This window comes from Chelonoidis abingdonii, chromosome 22 (assembly GCF_003597395.2).
Source record: "Chelonoidis abingdonii isolate Lonesome George chromosome 22, CheloAbing_2.0, whole genome shotgun sequence".
Classification (NCBI taxonomy): domain Eukaryota; kingdom Metazoa; phylum Chordata; order Testudines; family Testudinidae; genus Chelonoidis; species Chelonoidis abingdonii.
The window spans coordinates 23,149,894-23,166,631 of record NC_133790.1 but is presented as its reverse complement, the minus strand read 5'-3'; the positions used below and the strand labels follow the sequence as shown (position 1 = coordinate 23,166,631).

Below are 16,738 nucleotides of genomic sequence, written 5' to 3'. Positions count from 1 at the left end.
TCAGTGTTGTGGTGAGTCCTTAAGATTCCATTTAGGATGCAGATTAAAATGCTCCAGTGCCATCTTCAAGGGCAGTTTCCTACAGTAACTTTCCAAAGAGAATAATAATATATGCACAGGGCCAGGACTGCTGTGGTCACTTGCTGAAAGGACACTTGCCCCTTCAAGTAGCGAAGTGGGGAGGGCTGCTTATGTGACACAGAGCTTTTCCCTACTCATGCACTTGTTGAAATCCAGATCAGGACAGCCGAAACTAAGAAGTTAGGGGAGACCTGCTACACATGCCATCTGAAGTGAGGTAGCTTAATGTCTCCCTGCCCACAGACCACCAGCTCTCCCTAAAAGGGGACACCTTTGCAGTGAATCATAGGTCTGTTTGCTGATGCTCACAAGTATCATACCAGCTCTGGCCTATTAGAATTGTCCCACCTGCCAAAGCTTCCCAAGCAACCAATCAGCTATTCTCTTTGGACTATCATCATTGCTTCTACACAGCAGAGTTCTCACCCACAGTCAAGGAGCTTGCACGGAACTTTTATTCATGTAGCAACTTTACATACAGGAAGAGACAATTATGCCCCCTTTGGAGGGGAACTGGGGCCAGGTTTCTCATTATCCATGTCATCTTCTGAGCCACCTTGAAACCTGGAGAGCATGGGAGTGTCAAAAACAGAAGGTGTGGATTTCATGTCAGAAAGGCCTGCCTTTTGGGGAGAAGGGTTGGGACTGTTCCCAGGAGGCCTAGAACAAAAAACATTTCCAGTGAGGATCGCCAGGGAGAAGTAATGTGATGGGTAGCTAACCTCTTTCACCTATCCCTATTTGTTCAGTACAAGCAGCTGAGCAACGGTGAAAGGAGTCACAGCACCCTTCAGCCATTACTGATAAATTAGGCTAAGCCACATTCCTCTAATGCTTTACATGAGGTACATATAAATACCCAGGAACAGCATGGTATGGAATGAATTCCCAGTGGTCCGAACCTACTTGCATAGAATATTATGGTATACAAAGGCACTATAGCCTCTTCACTACCACTACACTGCCTCTTCTCCCACTCCCAATCAAGGATCTGATCATTGCAGAGTCAGTCCTCTAAACTGCAGTGCTTCATTTGTTACCGCTCTTATGCAATGGACTTTAACCTTTTCTTTCCTATGGAGGTTTTTGACCAGCATAAGGCTGAGATGATGGGATTCCCTTTCTGCTGAAGCTGATCCAGCATTGCTGAAGTGGAAGCTTGATCATCATTGACTTAAGTGAGAACAGGATCAGAGCCCTTCATGTGTAATCAAATTCCCCTTTCCTTCCCCAAAAAGGAGATCCCACAAGGAGCCAAAAGGCCCCTCCCCAAGGGTCATATTCTAATCCCTTCTCATAGGAAGCAGCACCTTCTGCCATTTCTTTACTGGGACTGTTTGTACAGTACATCTCTCCTCAAAAAAACCAAAGAGATCAGAATCTGGCCCTGAGATAGCGGGTAACTATCATGCATCCGAGGAAGTGGGTATTCACCCACGAAAGCTCATGCTCCAAAAGGTCTTGTTAGTCTATAAGGTGCCACAGGATTCTTTGCTGTGGGTAACTAATGAGACCTACCTTGAGAGACTGGTGTACCTCAGCTTATTGATGTGGTTACCAGCCTGGAGGGAGGCCTGGAAGCCACCAGGGTTCAGCACTATAGGATGCAGATCAATCATGCTGTTGGAAGACAAGGCATTCAGGAAGAGAGCTAACACTCACCGCAGCCAAACTGTACAATGCCCCATTGTCCACCCTGGTTCTCTGAGGACAAGGGGAACCTGAAGGGGGAGATGTAGTAGTCCTATAGGAACAGACAAGAGGGAAGGCATCCCTGCGTCACACTGACCAGGCTGCAGGAGGAGCAGCATTGCAGGGGCTGAAGGGCATCAAATGTGTGTTGACCCACAACTGACAAGTGCCTGCTTCCCTCCAACTCCCTCTCACTTTCCCCCCCACTCCATCACTTATAAGGAAGTGGGGAACGTGCATCCTCTCCTCCTTCCTTTCTCACCCTCTCCTAGCCAATACTGACCCTCCCCAATGCCTCAAACCTCTTTTGGTTCATTGTCGACACCCCAGCCCAGTAGTGCTTCAGGTCAGTGTTTGAAGCTGTTGCTCTGTCCATCTATTGGAAATAAAAGTTCTCGTTAGACAACAGCACAAGCACTGTTTCTTCACAAGCAAGTTAGCTAACCCACCAATCAGTGCTCCTGCTGGGAAAGGCTAAAGCTGAGATGCAGCCTCCACACAATGAGCATGCCTACCCCACTCTCTACAGGGCCTCTGCTGAGGAGGCTAGACTTGGAGTAGCTGTGAGCTCCCCCACAGCCAGTGCTCTTGCCCCTTTCCTACAGAATCTCTGCTGGGAGAGCATGGGGCTGGAGTAGCTACTAAGTCTTGTTCCTATTGGGAGAGTCTTGCTTCCTGCTCCTGTATGAATGCCAACAGTCAGAGTTAACTCCACACTAGAGAGGCTTGCAGCCTGGGACAGGTGCCATGTGTACTGTACTACAGTGAGGGTAGCACAGAGACCCCAGGCAGCCTGGACGACTTGCATGGCTTGACAATATGTCAGGACTGGGGTCCCTAGGAATATTAGTGGAAGATCGAAGTACAAACCTGTTTGCTCATCAGTTCGGGAAAAGGTCCGAAGACCCTGGGCATGGTGAACTTGGGAGGAGCAGTGGAGCCAGAAGTCCTGGCCCAGGAGGGACAGAATCCACCCTCCAGAGCTTGCTTCTTCCCAGTCACTTGCCTTGGGCGTCGCACTTTCACAGCCTTTGCAGCTATGAGAAAAGAAGACAAAAGCACACCCCCAAAGCACTTCAAACCAGCAACTGTAAGGCCTTCGGGTGTGTTTCACTGCCCAGACAGGCAGGCAGGGTGCAATGCAGTTCTTCAGTTCTTGTGCTACCATCTATTTAAAAATCAAGGCCAGAGGGGAACTGGACAGCTCAGGGTTTGGTAATAGTCAATGGAGCCTAGATCAGGGTGTCCGAATGCAGCTCAGGTCAGTTGTGACAGAAAGTTACCAGCCCGTGGTGGCTGCTTGTGGCCTACAGGACATAAATATGGAGGGGCTCAGTCAAGTTCCTAGTGGGTGAGTGTCCACATCAGCACAACTGGCCACCTGTTGGCCGTCTCGGCAGAGAGTCATGGAGACTGAACTCTCCCACGCTGGGCAGTTGTCCTTCCAGGCTAGAGAAGAGAAATGCTGGTAGGACAGTAAATGTCTGGACAGAGGACTTTGACCTCCAGACCTGTCAATCTAGCACCTTTCACCAGTAATAAATTCAGAGAGGACATTTTCCTTAAAGCACCTGATTGCTCCCTGCTTAAGACACTCCTGAGAGAGAGCAAAATCCTGGTGTGCTGGACACATGCCTAGTGAACGCCCATAGTTAAAACAGATTCGATTTGTTGAGTTTCAGCCTAATGCAGTGACATTCCTCTTAGTCATTAAAATCCAGAAGGGACCCATTGATCTTGTTCATCCACCCATCCTGCCTGCAGCTCAGCTGTGGCTGGGTTCTTTTTCTTTGGCAAAAATCCCAAGCTCTGCGCGCGCGCGCACACACACACACCCATTTTCTGTAACCTATGTATCTTGAATTTGTCTCAATACAGGAAATAATGACTGGCATAAAAAAGCATTTTTGTAGCAGTGTCAGTCCGAGGATATTAGAAGAAGAGATCTGTGTAAACTCAAAGCATCTCCCTCTCACCAAGATAAGTTGATCCAATAAAATATATTACCTCACACAGCTTGTCTCTCCTGGGACCAACATGGCTACAACAACACATAAAAAAGTGAAACACAGCCACAATATATTAGTGCATCATTATAGCTTAATACAGTCTAGAGAGTATGATTTTCAAAAAGCTGGAGGCAAATGTACATATTTACTATTTGTGCGTGTGATAGCTAGTAAGACTCACAGCTAGCGCTTGGCACGTGCAGATACCCAAAGTGCAAGTGAAACCTCAGTAACTACCTATGCATTCTTGCTAATAGCTTTGCAAATTAGACCCACTGCATTTTAAAATAATGTCACACTTTATATGAGTAGGAATGGCATCTGCAGAGGCACCAGCGAGGGGAATAGTTATAAGGGCCAAGAGCTGTCATGCTTCAAGGCATTACCTGAGCACCTGAATTCTCCCCGGCAACGATACAGTATCAGATGTTAGGTACATTATGGCCAATAGGGTTTTGCACCTCCTATGGTTAGAGACAGGATATCAGACTAGATGGGCTATTGGTCCATTCTTGTCTGCTAGCATTTATGTCCCACAAGCTTGAGCATCCATCTGTAGTGGCAAGCACAGGGTGCTGTGTACAGGCTTCAGACTTGCTTCTCTGCATCTCTCTCAAGCATGGCAATCCAAACAACTCAGCCAGCTTTCCTTGCTCAGACAACTGAACCATCTCCCTGCTGTGGGTGCTTGAGCCAGTTTAATCTCAGGATGGACTAGACCAGCATTTGCCATATTTCTTAATCTCTTCTTTACAGCAGACCCACAACAGAAAGGCTGCAGCTGCCGTCCAGGCAGTTCTGATGTGTCCGTCACTTTAGCATCAAGGCTCTGTTATAACTAGCATTCAGTGAATTCTGTCTGACCTGGGAGCCAGACTCTCCAGCTTCCCTTTCTTATAGCTAGTGATCACTGCCAAGCAGGAGAGCATTACCGGACCCTTCTATTATTCCATTATGGTGGGGAACCAGTGAGAGAAAAATCCTGCAAAGTGCCATACATGAGGGAAGATTTAGACCCACCCTGGTCTCTGAGGGAGGCAATGGCTTTCCACTGACAATGTTCTCCATGTTCCTCTGGCTCAATGGATCTCTCTGCCATAAGGGTAAAAGCTTATCTGTGCAGGAGACAGAACTTTCTCAGGAGCTGGTCCAAGACTATGAAATTAACTCCCTCAGGAACTAAGATCCATAACAAGTCACACCACCTTCCACTCCAACTGCAAGGTGCATTTCTTTCACCTGCCTTCTCTAACAAATGTATAGCAACATGTATAGTTATTTAAAAAAAAAAAACTGCTAAAGCAAGACACCAATGCATACACTTCTCCCTGTGGAGAGAGGATGAGAGACCAACCAACATATGGCAGACGTTAATCATGTTGCTTAATGCACAATTGGAGGGCACTCAGATACTATGCTGATGAGCATGGTACAAGAACGTATATAGTACTGTTTAGTGATGCTCCCTACCAGCTAGTCAGGATGGAGAAGCTGTCTCCAATGTTCTTTGGGTCTCACCCTAACCCACCATCCCTCAAAATGCTCATATTGACAAGGGACAGTAAGAGGACATTCAGATGGCTGCTAATGGTCTGCAGCAGCTTCCAGAGTCTGCTCTCCCACAACAAAGGTGAGTAACTTTCTCCCTAAACAGCAGCCAATTAACATCTTTCGTGTAGTTCAAGCCAGAACAGTTGGATGCAGCTCAGAAGAGATGGCACCATATGCGGTGCACTGTGCAAAAGGGGATCTGGGTTAAACGGTAAATCTCTGCCCCAGCACATACCTAGTCTAGTACAAACTGCTGGGAGGAGGAAGGTGATGCAATGCTCCAATGTGAGGCTGGTGAGAGAAATCAGACACTGGCATAGGCTGAAATCAGACTGTGACCTTCACTGGTTTAGCACTTGGACATGAAAGAGCCTGCTGGGTTTAATGATTCACTCCAGTATCTATCACAGAGCTGATACAATGGCTGCAATCAGGCTTCTCCTCTCACTCCTTGTTGGCCTATGTGCTTATTATTTCTACAGCCAGGAAACCCTATCTGCAGGTAAGCAAAGCAGGACAGGCCCCCAGGGAATTCACACCCCAGGCACAGAAGAGGGCTAGGGCTGACTCCCTGTTACAGATCAGATCCTTTACTGATTGCCAAAAAATGAGCTGAATCAGGACGGAGGTTAGTCCCCTTTTGTGGCACTCTCACAGCTCAATGCGAAGGGAAAAGATGACCCCCATTTGGTGACTACTGACAGCATCCAAAGCAATTGAAAAATCCTTTCTAAAACTAAGCTAGATCTATGACAATGATCTATTTAAGAGGCATATAAAAAGTTGGAGCTGAAAAACAAGAGGTGAACAAAGAGAAGGGCAAGTGTAAAAGGGGGTAATGAAGCAGGGAGCGTGTGGCTCAGTCTCCACTGTAAGGGGAACCACTCCAATGAGTTTAGCAAATGCAAAATGGTGACAGGAAATGAGCCCCAACGATGCCCTAAGAGAAGCCAGATACTTCACTACAGACATGTTATCACAATGGAAGCTTGTGGCTGCAGCAGAAGATTTCCTCCAGGTGGTGACAAAGGAGGAATGCTGGTTCTGAGTAGCAAGGAAAGACCAGGACTTGGGAGAACCTTGTTTCAGAGGCTGGGGAACCTGAATATCAGGAAAGGGAGAAAATACCTCTTTTTAAAAGGAGCCACTGAGAGAACCAACTTTCTGGTGCTTGCCATGGGCTCCCTCTGGGGACTGGGAACTATCACAGGGGCGATGTGTTTGGGGAACATGCTTTCCATAATAGCAGGCAAGACCACGTTTGCAGAGAGATGCATTAGCCTGTGGAATAGCCTTCCAAGGGCAATAGTGTAAGTCCCATCGCTTGGGACATTTAAAGCGAGCCTGGACGTACTATATCCTGTAGTGGCAGGGAGAGGGATGGGGTGACCTAATAGGTCCTTTCCCTCCCTAACTTGTCCAATTACACATAAACCCATATCACAAATGGTCTCTGCTCCAACAGGTCAGGCTGATCAAAGTCGTAACTACTCCCCAGTTGTATAATTTAGTGCCAGTACTCGGCACTTTACAAACAAATACTCTCAGTACTCCTGGAGTATCACTATCTCCATTTTACAGATGAAGAGATAGACCCTCTTTGATGGTACATATTGTTGGGATTGAGAGAATCAGTGTTGGAGTCCTGGGGCTCCCCGATGCCCAGGATCTTAGGGAAGCAGTGGGGCAAATTCCTGCTAACAGCCTTTTAAACCTCCAGAAATGGTGCGAGGGAAGCGTGTGCTGGTCACTGGTTCGAGCACTGGGTTTGGGGAACAAATAGCCTATGAGTTTGCACGAATGGGAGCGCACCTGCTCCTCACTGCCAGGAGGGAGAAGCAGCTCAAGGAGGTAAGACCCCAAAAGAAGCAACCCAAGGAGGGTGGAGAAATGGAACATTTGGGCTTCTATTATACCCACAGCAGGGTGCAGGGGTGGCCAAACACCAGGACACATTGGCCACTCACCCACATTACAACCCTCTTCTCTCAACAGAAGTTGTGTTCACACCCAAGGCCAGGATGTGGCCTTGAGTGTGCTGCTGCAAATCATCACTTTGCTCCCCTGCCCAATGTGATTCTTCAGCTGCATTCAGTCCCTTCTATTTCATGATAGACCAAGCTCCTGCCCCATCCATTAACCTGGGGCGAACTGAAGCAGACGGCTGCATGCTCTGCTCTGTGCTAAGATACAGCTGCAATGTGAAAGGCTGCACAGCCTGCTGCAGTGTCAAGTTCTTTGCTGACAGCTGCTCTTTTGTCTTCAGGTGGCACAGAAGTGTCTGGAACTGGGGGCAAGTTCTGCCAGGCATGTGGTGTCCTACATGAACAACTTGACTTCAGCCCAGAATGTCATTGAAGAAGCCAGAAACAAACTGGGTAAAACTTGCATCTCTTCCCTCCTTTTCCTTGTCCTCCTGGGACAGGGAAGGACACAGACCTCTCTTGGGTCACCTACTCCAATCACCCATGCTGCCTTTCCCGGAAACAGGATGCTCCATTTTTCTGCTAACAGGAAAAAGCTTGACCATCCTAGGGATTGGCCCAGCCACACAGATTCCCAAACACTGATTCCCTGTAGGCTTAGTGGAGCTCTCTTTTTAATAACTAATTACTTCAACTGGCAGCAGAGATGCAGAGAATTCCCCATGCTCCAGCTGGGAAATCCCTGCACTAAACCTCAGTGGTAGCAGAGCAGCTTCATCGGGAAGTTGAACAGCCATTAATGTTATTCCGTCACAGATGTCAGGGCCTCCATGGAAAAGGGTGCCTGCTTTAATCAACAGCTGCTGCTTCATCCCAAGCTGCCTGTGCTCAGTGTCAGATGGAATAAACACCATCTCTCACAATGGAGCACTCGAGTGTGCACTGAGTAGCTGCAGGCAAGTCAGACATACAGCGGGTGCTGGGCTGGATTTGTCAGGGAGGAGGGAAGGCTGCAGTGAAAGTGGGGTAGGTCTTCAGCAGTCTGCACAGAGGAAGGAAAAGCAAAGTCTGACTGTATATGCCTGAGATGGCTCCACTGGCATATGACCAGGATGGAGTTCTGAGTGGTTTCTCTGCTAGGGTCCTGACTCCAAAGTCATCAGCCATCAAGAGCATCAGCACGAGGGTATATGGGAATAGTTGATCTGCATCCTGACTCTGGGGAACAGAAAGTGGGAATCAGCTTGGGACCAAGGCCAACAATATCAGAGTCCAGTTCCATTCCCTTTTAAATCTGTGGGAGTTTAAATACACCGCTACCCCGCTATAATGCCACTCGATATAACACGGGCTTGCATATAGTGTGGTAGCAGCGGGGCCCCGGTGGCGCTTTAAAGGGTCCAGGGATCAGGCTGCCGCAGGGAGCCCAGGGCCCATTAAATCACCGCTGAAGCCCTGCCGCCGCTACCTGGGGCTCCGGCAGCAGGGGAGCGCTTTAATGGGTCTGGGCTCCCTGCAGTGGCCGGAACCCCGGGCCCTTTAAGTCACCGCCAGAGTCCTGCTGCTGCTACCCCAGGGCTGTGGCAGCGGGATTCACCGGTGATTTAAAGGGTCCAGGGCTGCTGCAGGGAGCCCCGGGCCATTTAAATCACCACTGGATCCCTGCTGCCACTACCCCGGGGCTGTGGCAGCGGGGCTTCAATGGCGATTTAAAAGGCCTGGCGCTCCATGTGACAGGAGCCCCGGGCTCTTTAAATCACCACTGCAGTCCTGCCACCGCTACCCCTATATAACGGCGTTTCACTTAGAACTCAGTAGGGATTTTTGGCTCCCCATGACTGCTTTATGTCAGGGTAGCGCTGTATTGACTTCAGTGGCTGTTATTCCAGCTTAGGGTGACCAGATATCCTGATTTTATAGGGACAGTCCCATTTTTTGGGTATTTTTCTTATATAGGCTCCTATTACTCCCCACCCACTGTCCCGATTTTTCACACTTGCTGTCTGGTCACCCTAGTCCAGCTCCACCTAAGAAATATTTGTGATGAAATGTGAGTGCATCCCAGTGAAGATTCCCTGATCCTGGTAGGACTCTGATTCAGAACGGCTGCTATCTTGGAGCAGAGAGGGCAGATAGTGTACCGCATCCATCCTGATCCAAGAACAGATGCACACACTTCATCTGAATCTGTGTTTCCCTTTCTCTTTCAGGGGGTCTCGACTACCTGGTTTTGAACCATGTTGGGGGAAGTGGCCAGTTTGGCCCATTCCAAGGAGACATGGCAGCAGTGACCAGTTCCATGACTGTCAACTTCTTGAGCTACGTCCAGCTGACAGTTTCTGCAATGACCATGCTGCAGGAGTCTCAGGGCAGCATCACTGTCATATCATCCCTGAGTGGTAAGGAAGGCTGCTCCTTTCAGTTACCAGTGAACGCATCCAAGCTGCCCTACTCAGTTAAACCAATCTCACAGCTAACAATCCTGGTGGAATCACTGTCTCATCTCGCCTCCTTCACAGGAAAAGCCATTAGTTACAACCACAGCCAGTCTCTTCTTGCCTGTTACAAAGGCTTTTAGTTCCAGAGAAGTTTTGATAACTCTTTGGTGGCAGAGAATGAGTAATTACAACTCTCCTCCGAATCTGTCTTTCAAAATGCTCTGTACAAACTGTTCACTGGGATCACTCACCCACCACTGAAATGCAGCTACCCTGGTGATTTAGTCTGAGTAGTAACTCAAAGCAGAGTAAAGAGGGCCACCTACGAAACCATCAACACTACAAGTGCCCCTAGAGGCAGCGGCGGCTCCAGGCACCAGCGCTCCAAGTGCATCCCTGGGGCGGCAAGCTGCGGGAGGCGCCCTGCCGGTCCCTGGGAGGGTGGCAGTCATACAGCCTTCAGCGGCTTGCCTGTGGGAGGTCCGCTGGTCCTGCGGATTCGGCAGCAATTCAGCAGCGGGTACGCCGAAGCTGCGGGACTGGGGACCTCCCGCAGACAAGCTGCCGAAGGCAGCCTGCCTGCCGTGCTTGGGGTGGCAAAACAGCTAGAGCCGCCCCTGGCTAGAAGTCTCCTCCCAAGTACTGACATGGCCTGCCCCGTTTAGCTTGTGAGATTTGATGGGATCCCAGCAAGAGCTGGTAAGGCTGCCCCATCTAATAGAAGACATGTCTGGTTACTGAGGTTGGCAGTTATGCAACAGAAAAATGATCTGAACAGTAATTTAGACTTGGATCTATGTGAGAGACTCCAGCTTGTCCTCTGATAGCTCCACGTGCCTAAAACCATTTCCCTCAGCGAATCGTTTCCTTGGGGGAAGTTCTCAGCTATTCCTGTTGCTTTGATTCTCTTCAGGTCGGATAGGAACCCCATTCAGCCTCTCATACAGTGCAGCCAAGTTTGCTCTGGAAGGATTCTACAGCTCGCTACGCAGGGAGCTGCGCCTTCGGGAGATCAGTCTCTCAGTCACAGTTGCTGTGCTGGGATATATTGACACAGGTAAAACAAAAATGCTACTCTCTACTGAGCAGACCCAATCATTAGGCTGCAACACATAATGAAGAAGGGGATAAATATCATCCAGATGTTGAGAGATAATCTCAGGGGAATAAGGGGAGGTCAGGAGATTTATTATATGATAATGATCTTTAGAACTATAGAAAAGGTTTGGGAGTTGGCTCCTGTAGTTCAGAGAGTTCATGCTCCCCAATGCACCCAGATACGCTCTGTTTAATCTGGAAGAAGAGAGGGAAGGAGATACCCTGTGTGATAATTGTTCTCTTTATCCCAGACAATGCTTTGAAAATCATTGGTGATAAAATCACCATGCAGGCAAATCCCAAAGAGGAGTGTGCACGGGAAGTGGTGCGGGCTGGTGTGCTGCGACATCGAGAGGTCGTATATCCTTACTGGAGCCTAAAGCCTCTGCTGCTGCTAAAGGAATGGATGCCAGGCCTGATGGAAAGGATGCTGGACAAATTCCTTGTCCTGGAAAATATCCTCTGAGCCTCAGGGCAGTTCAGTTTCACATTGAAGCACAATAAAAGGAAAACCCTGCACAAACAGAGGGGGCAACTGAGATGCTGGACTCATGTTTGTGCTGGACATAATCTTTCCAAAGGGCATAGAGAGATGGGTTAAAAGATCGGAAACAAAGGGTAGGAATAAATGGTCAGTTTTCAGAATGGAGAGGGGTAAATAGTGGTGTCCCCCAGGGGTCTGTACTCGGCCCAGTTCTATTCGACATATTCATAAATGATCTGGAAAAAAGGGTGAACAGTGAGGCAGCAAAATTTGCAGATGATATAAAAGAACTCAAGATAGTTAAGTCCCAGGCAGACTGCGAAGAGCTACAAAAGGATCTCTCAAAACTGCGTGACTGGGCAATTAAATGGCAGATTAAATTCCATGTTGATAAATGCAAAGTAATGCACATTGAAAAACATAATCCCAACTATACATATAAAATGATGAGGTCTAAATTAGCTGTTACCACTCAAGAAAGAGATCTTGGCATCATTGTGGATAGTTCTCTGAAAACATCCACTCAATGTGCAATGGCAGTGAAAAAAGTGAACCGGATGTTGGGATTCATTAAGGAAGGGATAGATAATGAGATAGAAAATATCATATTGCCTCTATATAAATTCATGGTATGCCCACATCTTGAATACTGTGTGCAGATGTGATTGCCCCATCTCAAAAAAGATATATGGGAATTGGAAAAGGTTCAGAAAAGGGCAACAAAAATGATTAGGGGTATGGAACAGCTACTGTAAGAAGAGAGATTTGTAAGACTGGGACTTTTCAGCACAAAAAAGAGACAACTAAGGGGGGATATGATAGAGGTCTATAAAATCATGACTGATGTGGAGAAAGTAAATAAGGAAGGGTTATTTACTCCTTCTCATAACATGAGAACTAGGGGCCATCAAATGAAATTATGAGGCAGCAAGTTTAAACCAAACAAAAGGAAGTATTTTTTCACACAACGCACAATCAACCTGTGCAACTCCTTGCCAGAGGATGTTGTGAAGGCCAAGACTATAACAGGCTTAAAAAAAAAACTAGATAAATTAATGGAGGATAGGTCCATCAATTAAACAGGATGGGAACAGATGGTGTCCCTAACCTCTGTTTGCCAGAAGCTGGGAATGGGTGACAGGAGATGGACCACTTCATGATTACTTGTTCTGTTCATTCCTCTGACGCACCTGGCATAGGCCACTGTCAGAAGACAGGATACTGGGCTAGATGGACCTTTGGTCTGACCCAGTATGGCCGTTTTTATGTTCTTATGTTGAGCTAAGATTCCCCCAATGAGCCCCAAAATACACACCTCAGAGCTGGACAGGGCCATGAGACACAGCTCCATCCTTCACTCATCTCTAGCATCTGGACACCTTGACACGTGTAGCTTACAGCCTCCTCTAGTCGGACAACTTAACCCCCAGCCTGGCCTGAGGTGCACGTGCAGCTACCATAGACTACCTAATAATGCATGGAATTAGACCTCAGAGTGGGGATACAGAGAGAGCACTTCCCTGTCAAGGGCTGTCCTTTCCCAGCTCTTCTAAGTAGTTCAAAACTATGCAGTTGTATAGGCTTCTGGGCAGACCTCAGAGCTGCTGTCCACCAATTAGAGCATAACGATAAGGGACAGTCCCCAGTCTCTTTGTTTCAAACTGTGGTATGTCAGCACATACTAGGGAACTTTTAGTGTGCATCAGGAGGGTCTACACAATTAAGTGTGCGGTATGCTGAAGTGCTGTAGGGTGATACACACACACCCCCCTCTCTATACCAGTTGCTAATATAACCAGCAAGCTGAGAAGGGAGAAAGATATATCAGAGCTATATCATAGACAGGGGTGAAAATGGCCATCAGAATCCAAACAGCTAATTAACAAACAATTACATCTAATATTTCTATAACATCTTTCATCCCAGACATCTCAAAGTGGTTCACAAACTTTTATACATAAACCACCACTAAAACATAGCCATGTCAGGGGTGGGAGAGTGGCAAATAGGCACACAACTGGTGCACAATGAAAGAGAAATTTTGGCCCAGGACAACGAGGCAAACTAGGGAGGCTGTGTTGTCCAGGCACTAGACTTGGAAACAGAAGACCTTGGTACACAGCCTTGCCACCAACTCACTGTGTGACTGTCACAAAGTCACTTCATTTCCCTATGGCTATTTCTGCATAGGTAACAGAGATAATACTGCTTATCTCCCTTTGTAAAGCATTCAGATCTACGGATAAAAATCACTAGAGAGATGCTAGCTAAAAGAAACTGTTTTGGGGAGCTTAGCTATTTCAACCTTGTGCTTAGACTCCTGAGTTATCCCTTCCCAATAGGGAAAGGCACTGTTATAACATTGCTGCATTTTCTCTTCTGCATCACAAGCCACAGGATGGAAAGAGGGGAGCCTAGAAGGGAAACTTCCTAGAGTTGTGCCACAGGCCTAAAGGGAGACTGAAACACAGGGATTACCCTGAGCATAGTTGTTCACTTTCTGCATGTCTCGTTTCAGCTGCACCACCTTCTCTTGCATCTCCGCAATCCCCACATAGTTACAGTAATTCATCTCTCCCTGAAGTGTCCAGAAAAACTTGGCCTAGAAAACAACATGGGGGGGAAAGGGAAAGGGAGGGTAAGGCATTGCTATTCGCCTCTGCAGTGGGTACTGCTGTCTAATAGCCAAAGTGTTCTGTTGGTTCAGAAGACTACCTCACCATCTCTCCAGTATTCCACATAACAGCTGTTATGGCTTTGATGTTCTGTTTGTCCCTCCCACGGCTTCCATCCCTGCCCCAAGTACAGGAACAGAGTAACTGAAAACCAGGCTGTGTGTGCAATGGGAGCATTAGTGATTTGAAATCACAAACGTAGCTTTAAGCTACCTTTTTAACCCCGCCCCCGCACCCTTCTGTTGGTTAGTAGGGTTGTGCATGCTCCCAGTGTAAACTGCAGCAGCCTCTGGGCTGCTCTAACATTCTGCTTCCCATAGTTCCCTGTGAACCCTGTTAATCCAAGAACAGCTGTAGTGCTGTGCAATCTGGCCATCCCCTCAATGCACCCCTATGCTATGGACTAGGAGAAGGACTGGGGTAGAGCTTTTACACAGGTCAGGCAGCTCCCTGCACAAGGGGCAGTCTCAGAGGGACATTTACACTCACTTTAAGGCCCCTTTACAATGGCAGAGCAGTGACATACAGAATTGTCAGGTACCTTCAGCCTTCCATTAGATTCATGTGGGTTGGAATCAGGGGAAAGTTAATGTCACAGAGCAGATAGAGAGCTGGAGAGTGTATCTGAGTCACCTAAGGAGCCCTTACTACAGGGAAAAGGAGGAAGTACAATAGCTTTAGTATCACTTTCTCTGTCAATTCCAGCCTCTATTCCCTGCACATTCCCCCAGCAAACAAACATAAAAAAATCCTAAAAAACAGAGTAATTTTTCCATGAGGTGAGGGGAATTTGCTCCCATAATTTCCCACTAGTGGAAATCACATGACTGGATTCATATTGACCAGGTTGAACGTATATCACCACAAGCTGTGATTTCAGTAACATTTAACTCTCCTTAACACTAGGACAGCTCTGCAAATAGCTATCTGAGAATCAAAGTCAATACACAGGCAGAGACTACAGTGGTGGTCTCAAGCTAGCACTTCATTCCCCAGTGCCAGAAAAGATTGATCCAGGTCATGTGATGAGGCTACATCTAGGCTTTTCCATGCTGGAGGCAGGGGGGAACCCTGAGAGGGCTGCAGGTTTCAGGAAAGTTCATGTACAATTTGGAAAACAGACTTTTTCCTCTTCTTGTGGCACAGATACCAGCAGCCGAAGGAGAAACAGGGAAAACAGTGATGGTGCAAACCTACATGGTGATTTGTCTCATTACTAGAGTAGTCAGAGTTCCTGGCTCTGAGGGACCTGCTCTCTCGCTGTTATTCCTGATAAAATCTCCCTGCAATAATCTCAGATATGTTGAGGGGAGGGGGAGCTGTTAGACAAGAAGGCACGGCAGGTACCTTTAAGAATGAAGCTAGGCCAGCTGCCTCTTTCTCCATCTGCTTCCGCTTTCGCATGACCCTCTCACAGATCTCTGGGCTCCGCTCCATGTTTGTATACAGTTCTTGCAGGCACTGCTCAGTATAGGATAAAGACTGTACTTCGAAGTCCTCAGGGGAAATCAGCTTGCAGAATGACATACTGAGGGGGTACTCGTTGTCAAACTCATCCAAGGTCTCCATCCTATCCTTTGCTAGAGAAAAACAGGTAGTAAAGCTACCCTGACTGGAAAAGCAAGCCAGCAGAGTTACTTCCTACTGACAAGTAGAGGCCTCCCTCCTTTCCCAGTCTGAGGCTCTGACACTGACATATAAGAGAGTAGATTGCTCTCATAGCTACCCTAGTGCCAGCCTCTCCTGGCAAGAATCTGTGTAGGGAATAACTGAGTTGCTGAAACTGCTGAAAACTTTAGGACAGAACATCCTCTCACAGGAAAATAAGGTGATAAGTGATCCTCTTGGGTGTGGCTTCTCTTAGGCTCCTTCTCTGCACACAGAAGCATTTTCCCCAAGGGCAGTGCTGAGACCATGACCTGTATCCTGTTTGAGGAAGGTGACTTCCAGCTGTGGAGAGGAGCTGGCTCATTGCCACTGAGAAGCCAAATCCCCTCTCCCAAGAGACAGAGGTGGCAGCTGAGCAGGCCCCCTCAGACTCTCCTGCCCAGAGGGTGACACTACCACAACCTCCACTTCTGTCTCCCCACCTCCGTGTGCAGCCAGTGCCCCCATGGGGCACGGGGGTGTCACAGAGTGACAGGCCATGCACAACAGGACCATGACGCACAGGCATTGGTGGGACTGGAGCGGACCATGATGACCCCACTCACTCCCCTCATTCAATAACAGGTTAGGAGGGGCCATCCAGCAACTTGGAAAATACAGAGGGGAACAGCCCAGCCTCATTACACCTCAAGCAAAGACCTGGGCCCCCCATTCTTCTTACACTGGGGAAGGCAGAGCAGGTGATCCTGCCCACTCCTTATACCACTGCAGGGAAGAGGGACTGGATCAGTTTCTGCAGCCCCAATCACCCTATCGGGGTGCGCGGAGGGAGGGAGGGAGGCGGAAATGGCGGTGGGCGTGGCTCATCTTCGATGGATCCGTGGGCGGGCTCCCTGTCCCCGGACTGAGAGAAGGGTCTAGGTCCTATGAGGGAGGAAAGTGGGCATGGCTCCTTGTCCCTACACACGGAGTGGGCGGGGCTCACGAACTCCCTGTCCCCGTGTAGGCGGCTGTTCGCGGGGTCGGTGGCTCCGGAACACGTGTCCCTAGCGGCCCAATCGGGGAGGTGGGTGCGTGACCGACACGTGACAATGCGTAGTGTGAGTGAGGAGCGCGGGGTACTACGTCACTCCAGGAAGCTAGCGCGCGTTGCCCGCCTCTGCCGCACCGGCCGGTA

The 16,738-nt window shown here is 48.4% G+C and overlaps 2 protein-coding genes across 2 annotated transcripts; one reads left to right on the top strand and one right to left on the bottom strand.

Annotated features, from left to right (window-relative positions):
- Positions 1-514: 514 nt before the first annotated feature.
- On the bottom strand, positions 515-16,596 carry LOC116829053 (uncharacterized). The gene is made up of 7 exons (XM_032787675.2): positions 16,525-16,596; positions 15,301-15,533; positions 13,757-13,880; positions 2,644-2,810; positions 2,076-2,149; positions 1,600-1,701; positions 515-741 (listed from the first exon to the last, which is right to left on the bottom strand). The coding sequence occupies exons 2-7, from the start codon at positions 15,520-15,522 to the stop codon at positions 573-575; spliced, it is 858 nt and encodes a 285-aa protein (XP_032643566.1). The 5' UTR covers positions 15,523-15,533; positions 16,525-16,596; the 3' UTR covers positions 515-572.
- On the top strand, positions 3,824-11,335 carry LOC116829054 (hydroxysteroid 11-beta-dehydrogenase 1-like protein B). Its single transcript, XM_075059846.1, has 6 exons — positions 3,824-5,835; positions 7,054-7,184; positions 7,600-7,711; positions 9,469-9,657; positions 10,610-10,753; positions 11,046-11,335. Exons 1-6 carry the CDS (start codon positions 5,718-5,720, stop codon positions 11,258-11,260), a joined length of 909 nt encoding a protein of 302 aa, XP_074915947.1. The 5' UTR covers positions 3,824-5,717; the 3' UTR covers positions 11,261-11,335.
- Positions 16,597-16,738: the final 142 nt, after the last annotated feature.